This window comes from Geospiza fortis, unplaced genomic scaffold (genome assembly GCF_000277835.1).
Source record: "Geospiza fortis unplaced genomic scaffold, GeoFor_1.0 scaffold92, whole genome shotgun sequence".
NCBI lineage: Eukaryota > Metazoa > Chordata > Aves > Passeriformes > Thraupidae > Geospiza > Geospiza fortis.
This window is the reverse complement of record NW_005054389.1, coordinates 2,176,589-2,189,797: the sequence shown is the minus strand read 5'-3', so window position 1 is coordinate 2,189,797 and position 13,209 is coordinate 2,176,589. Positions and strand designations below refer to the sequence as shown.

Here is a 13,209-nt window from a genome sequence, read left to right as displayed (position 1 = left end):
CTTAATGTCTATTTGAGGAAAGAATGGAGACACTGTGTGAAAATGTCAAAAAGTCACTGTTACATAATTCAAATGTGCTTTCCACTTCACTGAAGGTATTCCAACCTGCCCATGATAATATCTAAGCACCACCTAGAGTGGGCAGGTTGGCATAGCAATATTAAAGGCTGGACTCTATGATCTTGGAGGTCTTCTCCAAACTTAATGGTTCTGTGATTCTATCCACAGAGGAGCCTGTGCTCTGCTTCTGCTGCGGTGGGAATTCGCCTGTCAGATGTGCAGAGCAGAAGGAAACACTGATCTGTTATTTTTTATTAAGAGAAGGCTTTGGGTGAGCTAATTATGGCCATCCAGTACCTGAAGGGAACCCACAAAAGAGATGACACTTTTTACAAGAGCTTGTAGTGATAGGACAGAAGGGGGAACAGCTTCAAGCTGGAAGAGAACAGGTTTCCATTCTTAGGGGAAGAAAAGCCAAAACAAAAACCCAAAACCAAAACAAAAACCATATTTTGGAGCAAGATCTGCAGAGCCAGTCTGAGATGTGTTGAAGTAGGGAAGAAATTTTGCCATCCCTCTCTACAAGGAGCAATATACATCACCTCCATCAGTATAAAACCTAATTTAGAGATAGGTGGCTTCTCCTTGCTTCAGTGCCATTTTAGACCAAGAAGAAATAGTTGATAAAATGTGGAGTGACTTGGAGTAGTGAAAACTTCCTCCCATTTGTTTTAATTTAACAAGGAACTGGAAATAAAAATCCCTCTAAATAAAAATAAGGTATGTCCCCCCCATGCCAAGTACTTGTTCTACTTTGTCACATCCATGTTTTCAAAGAGGTATATAATACCCTGATTGTCAAGAAAAAGGATTTGCACAGGAGGCAAAAGGGAACAAGGAAAAGGGAATACCTAAAGACCTTGTTTCCAGAATTAATATTTTGTTCAGAGTAGAAAAGCTACAACAGGGTGAGATGAGGACAGCACTCTCCACTTCTTTATTGAAGTGCAGGTTGTTGTGAAATAATTAATTTTTCCTTCTGTTTTCTATTTCTTTCCCTTTTTTTTCTCCCTTTCAAGTAATTGAAAAGCCACAATTGAAGAGAATGCAAGGACAGCAGCAACCCTTCAACTCTGAAGTTCATTTTGACTAAAAAAAAGAACTCCAAAGCTATACAAAAAATTCAAAGAAGGAAAGATTACATACTGTAGAATCCATTAAGTGGGAAGTAGTTGAAGAGATCCATCATTCCCCTCAGTATTCTTAGGAGCTGACCTGTCCTGTAATTGAAGTTACCATATCTCACTTTGAAGAGTTTCTTTTCTCTTTCTGGAGTGGCTGTGTCAGTGCCAAGCTCCTCAGGAGAGACAGCTTAATAAGAGTATAAAAAATGCTGCCCTCCTTTGCTGCAACATAAAAGTCTTTTTATTTTTTTCTTTGATTTTCATTCAAAATGAACTTCTCTATTTTAAAGAAGTAGGTTTCATTGGAGGAAAACATAAGAATAACTTTGACATGTGTGTCTCAGGTAAAAGTCCCCAGCAAAGGGTTTAAAAACAGAAATCAGAGCAAAGCTTTGCAAAGTTATTTGTGTGGGGGATTTGGTTTGTTTTGTTGGAGTTGTTGTTTGTTGATTGGTTTGAGTTTTTCCCTAAACCATGTTTTAGCAGATCCCTAAGCACAGTTCTCAGAAACAACATATCTGTGAATTTTAAGCATACGAATGAATTAATCTGCTCCGGGTTTTGCTATAATGAAGCAAACTGACTTCATAAAGAATGACAATTACACGGGTCTGGATTTGCTGTAGATATTGGAAACAAAGAGACCTTATAAGGTGTGACATTTTCATGGATCTGACTTTAGATTTCATCTGCTTATGCTCTCTCTGGTCAGAAAGTGCAATGACTGTTACCATGTGAAGACAGGGAATAAGAAACACTGGGAAAGAAGTCAACAGTGTTTGCTGCTGCTAAAGTTTAACTCATGCTCCAGACAGATCCAGAAGGAGATTTTGGTAAAATACAAAACTTACTGAGGAGAGAAAGGCTGAGCTCACTGATTATCTAGAATTCAGCAATTTGCATGTCTGTAAACAGCAGTTTTCACAAGTTCTTTAGGCTTCTAACATAAACCATGCTTGGTGGTTGCAAAGGTTAATTAAAGAGGTACAGCCCTTTACCATTCTGCAGCCCATTTAATACTGATTTTAAACACAGTTTATCTTTGTCTTCTCCCACCCTCCACCCCAACCAGCATTTTGGTTAAGCTTGGAAGGCATCATGGAATATAAATAATCAGCAAAATAGCCAGGAATTAAACTAAATATTAACGACATCAAAGCAAGAGTTGGAAGAGAAGAAAAGCAGCAGATCAGATATTTAACCAAGGAAATATTTCATTAATCCATCATTTCTTGCTATTAAGCAGTAGATTGCTTCCTATATACTTTCCTAGAGAAAATATGCAAAACACAAACATATTTTCATAGCTACTGTATGATTTTGAGTTACAGTGTGCTCCCTGTATCCAAATCCAATTCACTCTCTATTATTGCTGCTTGGTCCTCTTGTATTGCCCTAAGAAAAGATTATGAAGGTCAAAGCTATCCATGGACTTCCCAGAGAGTCTGGAAATAAAATTAGAAATCAGGGAACTAAAAGATACCAAAAGACTAAAGAGCTCGAAATCACAATTTCCTCACTTGATCTCCACTACAACTCTATAAAAATATCAAAGATATTGTATAAATCACTAATAGACCAAAATGTTTCCTTTTTGTTTCTTTTCTTTGAAATAATTTTCCCCTTCAATGTAGCCTCATCCATCCTAATATCTTTGGTGAAGGGTAAAGGAACACACAAAAATCCTAAAGTTACAGTCTTAGGGCATGTAAAGGACACGCTGTGACATCTTCTCTCCTCTACTTGCACAGCTTTCCCCCTGCCCTGCCTGCAGGGTTTGCACAGGGATCAGCCTTTCCCTGCCCCAGCAGCCAGCCCTCCCGGGCCCGTGCCAGGTCCAGCGCTGCCCACCTTGGCTCACCCCGGCCTCTCTTGGCCCCGCCACGGGCAAGAAGAGCAGAGGTCAGTTCTGAGCTGTAGAAGATCTGGCTCCCAGCTCTGCCCAGCTTCTCATGTGCGAGAGCTGCCCAAAAGCTGAGCTCCTGTGCCTGCTCTCACATGCTGACACCAGCAGCTCCCAGGCAGAGCTCCAGCTGCATACTGGAAGCAACAGTGGATCAAACCAGCAACCCCTCAAGTACTTCCTTGTCCTAGCAGCTTCCAGAAAAAATCAGTCCTGAGCAGCATTCTCTGCAAAACTGTCTCCAGGCACAGCTGGCTACCCCAGCACTTGGCAGGGCAGCCTAAGGCCCGTACTGTGATTCCTCACCATCCTTGTGAGCACATCTGCAGTCCCCTGGGAATAGGGCAACATCGAATTAAAGCAGATGGTCAGAGAAAATTCAAAGGTCAGGATTAAAGTTGCTGGCAGAACGTCGGCTTCAAGCATCCATCTGAATTATCAGCCATAGAAGCCAACCCATGCATGCAAAGCCAACTGCAGTAATATTTCATTAAATCAAAAATGGCCTTGGAACACTTTTTTCACTTATTCCTCCGCAGTTTCTTTCCACGATTTTATTTAAAAAAGATGTATCAGTAAATCAAAGCAACTTCGACATAACTTTTCTAGCAACAGACCCCAGGGAACAGGTGTAGCACGCAACTTCACCATCCATTTCCTTTCATTTCTCATAATTTTTGGCTCAATTGCACTTGTATTTTTACTACAGGCATATTTCATCCCTTTCCTTCTCATAAAAAACAAAGTAGAAAAAATAAAGGTACCCAGCATTTGATAGTTCTGGAATGTGGCAAAAATGCTGACTCATGAACGTGCATTTCCATTTTTACTTGAAGCAAATAAATTAAACACTGCAGACTCCACTCTTCAGGAGAAAACCAAATAAACTGGGCGAGAGGGAAACTGCATTAGGTTCTGAGATGCTAATGGCCTTTCAAGGTTCAGCCGAGCCTTTCTGCATGCGAGGCGATAAGTGCTAGCCCTATTCTTCTCTCGATTGGTGTTGTTTAAGTGCTTAAGGATGTTTGCGTACTTGCCAGAGTAGGCGAAATAAACTAATTAAAGAGGAACAAAGCAGTCTAGGAACTGTCGGGTGTGGGAGAGGCAGCGTGAGAGGGAACAGCGCATTCAGAATACGCCTATTAAATTCACTGTTGCAAAGCTCTGTAACTAACTACAGTTAAATGATCCACAATTAACTACTGTTTAAAAAGAAGTTGGATTTTCTAGTTTTCCCTATTTTTTTGACAGTGAATGTTTTTTCAGGTTTTTATTTTACTCTATATTTCCTGCCTGTTTTTCTGAAAATATTGCTCACTTCCAACCCTAACCTTGCATGAAATGAAAAGCCACTAAGGGTTTAAAATAACCTTTCATCTCCCCGACTGTTACAGCCAACATAAGTCAAAACGCTGAAATATTTAACGCTTATATATCATAAGCCTGATATATCGTAGGCCTTTCAGTACAAATACATTTTATTTCCCAAGGGCTTGTTTTCCTATCAAAGATTTCATTTCTGATGGGTTTTTTGAGAAGTGTTTAACATCAGCAAACAAAACAAATTGCCCATGTTCACCAAAGAGAAGGAACAGAAAAGGGGAAGAGATTTTATTGGCAGTCGTGCTCAGATCAGAAAGGTGACGCAAGAATAAAATAAAAAAGGCTTGCATTTCATAATGGTTTAGAGGTGAATCTATACCCTTTCCTTCATGCCTCCCTGATATCAGTTAATTATCTGAGGAAGGAACAGGCTGATGCTCTGATACACTACAAAAATAGAAAGGTAATACCTAATTTTAAGACAGGTTCTCAGAACATGTTAAAGGGTTACGTCCAAAGCTCTGGAGTGAGAGAGAACAATGCTGACACCACGTGGAAGAAAACGCTGCTGGCTCCTTCCTCTACTGCTGACTTGAGATGCCTGAAAATCTTACACTCGGGTCAGGTGTTGTGGTAAAAGGTCTTAAGCATCAGAGGAAGACCACACACATCCTCTGAAACCAGAGATTTGTGTTGTTCTAGTGGGTACACCAACAAATTAATTATAATCCTCTTCCTTGCAGTGTAGCTGATGTTTTTAAGCAAAGCAACCGGCTGCTGCTGCCATGAGCACCTCAGGTATTGCTCCCCTTCACAAAGTGCAGATGAACATCCTTCACCTGTAATCTACACAGGTCCTGTAAGTCTGACTGTGTGGGAGCTTTTCATGTGCTCCATTCTCAGCCAGACTGAAAATGGGCATCCACAGAATAAGTAACAAAGGTGAGACTCCACTGCATTGGTTTCTGTGCCCATACTGCCTTCAAAACCATTTCCCAAGCTACAAAAGGCCTGTATCAGTTACCAGTTTTAGAAAGACCTTCCCTTCTCATGCACTTTGTATCCTTATGCAACAGCAGCCAGGGATCAGTGTGAGCAGCTCATGGCACTGCCTGAGCTCTGCCCTTGTACCAGTGACTGCAGTGAAGCATCAGCATTTCAGCTTGAGCAGTTCCCCTCCTCTGTGCCAGAGCTGCTTGTACAGTAAAGCACAGCCAGCAGTGGCCTCATTTGTCACACACGGCACACCCTCTCTCACCAGGCTTCTCAAAAAAAAAAAAAAATCAAAACCAAACCAAACCACCAAACAAAACCCAAAAAACCAAAAACACCACACAACCAAATAAAAATCCCCACGCTTCTGTGTACTGGGAAGGGAAAAAGAGAGAAAAGTAAACAGCAGCACACCCCACCTGGGGGGTTGAAATGCGGCAGCAGTGTCCCAGGGGAGTCCAGCAAGTCAAGAGAAACTCCCAGCAATGCTGGAGCAAGCATTAAACCAGTGACATTTCCTCCAGACCCTGCAGGTCCCCACAAGGGGAGAGCAGGCACACTCATCCTTTCCAAGTTTCAGATCTCCAGTACAAAGGCCAGGCTGCTGCAGACCACAGGCACAGCACAGAAAAGCTCTGTTCCTTCCAGCCACAGGCAGCAAGGCTCTGGCACTGGGCTCTAGAAGGAGCAATGAGTACTCCAGCCACATCCACTTGAGCTGTTTCAAGTCAAACTTCCCCAGCCTACAGCAGTTTTCATCAAATCCTTATGCCCACAGCCAGTAACATATTCTGCTGCACTTTTCCAGAAGAGAAGAAATACATCTTTACAATTTATTGGCCACAGTGTTTGTGGGGGTATAGGGCCTGCCTACTTTGATCTCTATAAATGGCATTTTTCATCCAGTCTTCTGGTTTGGTCAGTACTTAAATAGAAAATTAAAAGGTAGTGTTTAATGAGTCCATATTTTAGCAAGTTTACAAAGATTAGGGAAAAGAGTTTTTCTGTGGAGTGGGAAATAATATTAAGAAGTCCTTTCTAATGTAACAGCAATCCCCACAGATGCCCTGACAAATCTCCTGGCACTTCACATGGCACACCCAGAGTTTGCTATGTTCACATCTAAAACCAACTAAAACATACCACTGTTAAGGAAAAAACTCAAATGAAAGAAAGTAATTAACAGTTCTACAAATAGGAAATGGAACTGTGTTCTCCTATCCAGGAAAAACTCTTTTGACAGGACAATTAGACTAACCTGGAAACTTCAGATAATGAGATAATGTCTGGTTGGTTGGTTGTTCTGAAAGGTTTCAGCTAATTCAGCAAGAATTGTCATGGGATTACCAAAGTAAAACACCAGTTAAATTATTGCTGTCATCCACATTGAGGATATTCCATTTTAGAGACCACAATTCTATTTTATGACAACTTCCCATGCAAGTGAGGCACCACTTTTTTGTTTCACAGATCAGAGTTAATGCTGAAACATCCATATCCTCTTTGGAAAAAGCTAAAAACCCACAAGATTAACAAAGCTCTCCAGACCACAAAAGCCTTCCCAATAATTTGAGCAGATAAAGAATCCGTGAAATATTTAGTTGCACTCTTCTGACCAGCTCCAAACCACACTCAGATTTTCATACTGAGTTGTCTGTGGTCAGCCTGCAGGTCCAGGATATTGTCCAGCTCCACTTCCCCACCCCCCTGAATCTGCAATCCCTTCAAAATAGGGTTCTAAGATTGCAGAGAGCAGCCTTGCTGATATATAGTGAAGTATGCATGAAAGGACAAAGCAAGATAAGAGAACAAGAAATGAGACTCCTCTCCTCAGGGTGCAGGCATCTCTCCTAACCAAACCCAGGCTTTAATGGGGATACAAGCAGTGGCTTGTAGGACCCATAAAGTCATGCTCCTGTTTGTTTGCAAGACAAAGGTTGTGTGCCTAAATCAGGAAGGATTCATCTATGACTTCTGTACAAACAGGAGACACAGAAACACATTCTTGGACCAGATGCAAAAAATAAAAAATCAATTCCATATTCAGCTTTTATCTGGAATGTAAGATGCAGAAATGACAAATTGCTATTAGCAAGGTTGGGTTCATAATTAAATTACACTATAGAAGTTAAGATAATCTTGCACACCTCCAACGCAGCTATTGATATTCCTTGGGTTAAACAAGGAATTTAAAAACAAAACAAAAACCAGTTATTAGAAAGGCCTCAAGTGAAAACAGACGCCGTGGTGCCTAACCTCCTTTTAAAGAATTATTTAATCCAAACATGGAAATCAGATTAGTACCAGTGCAGCTTTTGGGCTGGGACAAAAAGTTACAGGACAGCCTTAAATGCTAGTGAATGCTCAGGAGCAGTGGAGTAGAGTGGGATAAAATCAAAATCTAAAAAAAATGCATTAAAAAAACCCCACACACAGACACAAAACCCCAGCCTGGTAGGATTCTGCAGCATTCTTAATCTGTTGTAAGGGTGAAAAATATATGTACATCACACAGGAAAAAAGGACAAGTTAAAATACATCATGGCTGGGATATAACATTGAACCACTGTCTTTCTATACAATTGGTGGGTGTAAATAGCCTACTGTCCAGCCTAGGGCAATAGTTCTGAGCTACCAAAACACTTAAACCCAAAACTCCTCCCAGTCTGTCAGTCTGAATCAGCCAGCATGCACAGTGTCAGTGGCATGGCTCCTGGAATTTTGAGACACCCAGAATTCTGCTCAGAACAATCCATCTGCCATTTTAGCCCACAAACAGCACAACTGAGGGTTAAGTCTTGTCTTGAAAGTCTTGCCAGCTGTGTGGCAGGCCTGCCAGATTGGCATGGCTTTAGTTTGACAGAGCTCAGGTTAACTTTAAAAAAAAAGAAAAAAAGAGACAACCCGACAACAAAATCAGAGGAATTAAGTAGTCCAACTGCAAGTATCTGTGTAAAAGCCAGTAAAAACAAGTTTCATTTCCAGGACACTATAACGAATCTGAGCCAGGTTTGCTGTTTCACTTTTTGCTTGTTTTACTGGAAGAAAAACATGGACTTTTAATATGTTTAGTTTGTAAACCTAACTTTGATGTTTCTAGTTTAGTGGACCTTGAGCAATTGTTACATTATGAAAGATGAAGGGTACCTATCCAATGTGCTGAGTTTCCTGCCAAAAATTACAAAAACAAAATCAGCCACAGAATTCTGAATTCCCTTCTCACCCACAGATGGGATTGCTTCCATAAGCTTACCTCAGAGCAGGAGAGTGCCCCATGGCTATGCCTTGTCTGAGGCTTCATTAAAGAACTTGAAAGCAGCTTTTCAGCAGAATTCTTTCCCACATCACCACAATTCCAGACAGACTGTGACATTTTGCAGAATTACAGGGAGTGAAGCTGGTTCTAAAACAAAAGCACTGCAAGTGAAAGCCTGGTTTCCTGGCTTCTCTAATATCTCTCCAATTTCTTTTGAGCTGCTGATGCTTCCTCTAGCTTTGCAAACAGATGTCTTGGGACAGGCAATATTTTTATTTCGTGTGCTCATTTGAGTACTGGTTTCAGAAACTCCCAGAGGTGGTAGTGACATGGGACTTCTTCAGAGAGAAAGGGGAGCTGGGAGCATGAGCTCAACACTGTTTTAGTGTGAAACAATCCTAGTGTTACATTTGGGGCCATGTCTTGGGGCATTGAAGCAATATTTTAGAAACATCCTTTTATCAGTATAGCATGTTCTCTACACCTGTGTCTGTACCGGTTTTGTTTTCAAAGAAAGAATATTGGGACTGTAACGTTCCTTGGAAGCTCTTTGGGATACGTAATATGTTCTAAATACTGACTTTAACTTTGTATGAAAAGTCTGCTATCTTTCCTTAACGGGGATATTTGGAGAAAGAAGCCAGAAAATGAAGGAGTCATAAACACAAATATCATCACCCACATTTACATGCAGTGCTAATCTCTTCCACAGTCCATCACTTGACCTGGCACACTGCTACCAGCCTCATTGTGAACCTCAAGGATCACAAAACAGCACTGTGAAGTATTAAACTGCAGCGTTTGCTACATTTCCTTCATGGCTTTTTCCAAAAATCAATTTCAAGTTAAGCAGCAATGATACACCACATCACAAAATGAAAACAAGATTTATATTGACCCTCTCTCTAAACCAGGATTTGTCTATCATGTTTCTTGCACCACGAGGTTTTCAACAAAGAGGCAAAAAAGGTATCAAAGAGCTAGCAATGTTTTAGAAAACACCCAAGGAGAGGTTGGAACACAAACAGTGAATTCTCAAAAATGAGAGGAGTTTCAAACCTCCTGATTTTGCTTTCCTGCATCATCAATGTATAGACAAAAACACACACAAAATAAAATGTGTTTCACTCAAGGAAAAATCAAGTGTCATTGATCTAACGAAGTTTGGCATTAATATATTTAAAGTAGAACACCTTGGGATTTTCTTCTGGACCTTTTGCTTTTGCACTTGCATTTTTTTCCAAATTAGAATTTTAATACTCGTGTTTCCTCTCCAGCTTAGGTATATCATGAATATTTACATTACTGGCTACAAGCTACAGTCATTAATTACACTATGTATCAGCGAATGTATTTCCAGTTCTGGGTTTCAACTAATGAAGCACTTTTGATTTCTTGCTGTAACTTTCTTACCTGAAGGCCATCTGCTTGTCTCTGTGAGAAGCAAGGGTCCAGGTCAGCAAAAAGCATCTCCTGGTGTTGGAGCAAATACAGCAGGAGGCCATTGTAAAGCCTTTGTTCTTCACAAGCCAAGGGACTGACAGGAATCCTAAAGGAAGAGGAGTTGGATTAATCTTAGAAGCTCTCAGATTAGGGGCTGGTCCTGAACGACACAGGGAGCCCTCCTAGTACCCAAAATAATTCAGTAAAGCATCAATTGCTGAGGCAGTGACCACTGGAGCTTGAGGGGTTCAAAACAGCAGGGCCTTCACAGAGACAGAGCCCCAGCTTTGCTGCAGTGGTTCACAACACAGTGAATGCTCATGGCAGCACAGCAAAGGAGTAAGAACCTGACAGGAGCTCAGACACAAGGCTCACAAAATCAAGGGTGAAAAGGACAGGCAAAAAAAACATTTATGAAGGTGAGTTTTGATCACTAGAATGTCTTATTACCAGAACTGTCTGGAAAAAAAAACAAACCCACAGGTAATAAAGTGCTTCAGTGTGTTAATTTATAAATCCACAGACATCAGTCATATCAGGAAGTGGAAATTCTAGATGTTCCCATTAACCATGTTGAGTTTGGGTTGGGTTTTTTTTCTTTCTTGCTTGATCTTCCCATATTTTTAGGTTTTTTATGAATAGTAGTTGAATTTTAACTGTCCCTGTCAAGTCAGAATAATTTAATTAAAAGGATTCTTTATATAGGATTTTAATCTCAACCCCTGAAGGACTTGTGTGTTCCCCCCTGCCAACTATTTGGAAGCTTGGAGAACATTTACATATATGCTGTGCCCTTAATGGAGCTTCTCCAGCCATGCTGCACCAACTCAGCTACACCCAGCACAATATTAATATTTAAACAAGAAATTCATAAACTCAGGAGACTAATGTGGAGCATGAATACACCAGTCTTCTATTTGCCAAATGAGTACATTCATTATTCATTTGCAATTTTAAAGTACAAATATACACATTGGGCTCAGTCCAATTGCTTTCACTCGTGTTCCTCTTTTGTAAACCTACTGTTGTTTCTGTAAAGACTTAAGTTTGGGCTCCTTTTGGAAGCAGAAAGTTTAAGCAGGGTTATAACCAGGCATAACATGGAGAGACTTACAGGATGAATCACTGCGTCATCAGTTCCTTCTTTAGGATTAGTTAACATTTCTCTTTCTTGCATTCCCATTTTTCTTGGGACGGACGCAGTTTCTCCACAATAAACAAGGCTGCTTGTAAAACCTGGTTGACTGAGCAATGGCCTTTGCTGCATACAACAATCCTAAGAGATTATTCATCACTTACCAAACATCAACACCCTCAGCTCACAGGCCAGACAAGCAATATTTTTAGTCCTTTGTCTTCTTTTTCAGCTTCTTTTGTTAGCTTAGACATGTGTTCCTGAATCCACCTCTACCAGCTGTTAACTCCTTACCAGAAGGAGCACTGCACAAGCTATTCAGGAGGATAAATGGCTCTCAGACCACTTACTGAGTCCTCCTTTCCCTTATTAGCAGCCTGGGTTTGAGCGCCCAGTTCTCATTTCATCCTAAAACAGATCTAAACTATAGACTGGGAGGAGACAGCTGACTCCGAATATCAATGTCTCATCAGCAGATATTCATGGGTGGCAACAGGTGTGCATTCCAAATATAGAGAATACACTTTTAGTTTTCTCTTCAGCCACCTTCCACAATGAGTTTCAATTAATTTTGTGAAATAATTACTTCCTGCCTGTTCAGATACTTCTACTGCTACCAGAAACTGTGTTATTGGGGTGACAGTAAGGGGGAGCCAGATTCCCCCACTGCTAAATCCATGCACATGATCCTGGGAAGAGCAGAGCTACTGAGGTGTATTGTGCACTTCCCCACAAAAGCCCCATAATCAGTTGTAGTACAAATCCCAGAAGAACACTCACTGAGAATAAGAAACAACTAGAACTTGACCATCAGGAATTAGCTACTGGTTTTCTTGAGTGAGTCTAAAACTTCCAAAGCTGCTTTGCCACAAAGTGCAGGCTAAAAAGTCCACACAAGTGCCCTGCCTGGCTTTGTCCAGGAGATCTGCCAAGGTTCCCTTCCACCACAGGCTTGCTGCAAATTTGCAGAAACAATGAGTCAAAGTGAGTGGAAGCAAACAGCTGGCTGGCTGGAGTCCTTGTGCACTCATGCAAGAACTGCTCACTGAGACCAGAACTAAAAATCTCTTTACCAAGATGAAGCATAACAAAGTATCCATGGAAATCTAAGTAACATCAGTTGGATCTCTGATAAAAGCATTCTCTTAAGTATTGACAGATACTGGGAGATCAAAACCAGTTTTCCTCGATCCTCTAACTAGATTTGCAACATAATAGCTGTGCTAAGCCTTGTCATTTTTGTGTTACAATAACAATAACTACAAATCGCAAAGTATGTGCACTTTAGGCTTATAATGTACAAAGTTTAATATTCTATTTTTGTGGTACCAAGGTCCAAGAGGATTCCATGTTCTAACTACAGAATATTCCTACTCAGTCACTTCAGAGAAACTGTAAACATGACAGGTCTCCACAAATAAAAGTGCCAAAATATTGAGATAAGTGATAATCATAGACAGAATTTACACTTGAATCTAAATAGCTAAGAAATTTAAAGTTAAAAGGCTCATAAACAACTTTGTTTAGTTGTTCAGTGTCAAAGAAGGAAGAAGTAATTTCACAAAAGTGCAGATTGCCAGAATACACTAAGAACAGTTTTAACACCTGCAATGAATTTATGCCATACGAGGAGCTGCCATTACCTCCAGAAGGTTAATTCCAGCAATTGCGTGGAGCACACATTTCTGCAGATTAGATCTAAAAGCAGTTTTTTCCATAACCTTCACATTTACACTGAACAACTATAGCAAGTACTACCCAATGTGTCCCAATTTCCTACACTCTGGCTGCCAAATGTTTCATAATGTGCCAGATAATTGCACTAATTCTTGCTCTGAAAGATATAAAAGATATTTATGACTTTTTCCCCTGTGTCAGCAGATATGATTTGCGACAGCTGACTACCTTGAATTTTGCTGCTGTACAGGACAATACCAATGATTTATTCTGAATCATTGAAAGCCTCAGGTCA

The 13,209-nt window shown here is 40.6% G+C and overlaps 1 protein-coding gene across 4 annotated transcripts in view; it reads right to left on the bottom strand.

Annotated features, from left to right (window-relative positions):
* The window catches only part of FAM13C (family with sequence similarity 13 member C), a 116,737-nt gene that overhangs the window by 96,455 nt on the left and 7,073 nt on the right, over nt 1–13,209 (bottom strand). For all 4 annotated transcript variants that reach the window (XM_005425558.2, XM_005425560.2, XM_005425557.2 and 1 more), the window contains exon 5: nt 10,073–10,208. In XM_005425558.2, coding sequence (XP_005425615.1) covers nt 10,073–10,208 — 136 coding nt within the window. The remainder of the gene's footprint in view (nt 1–10,072; nt 10,209–13,209) is intronic.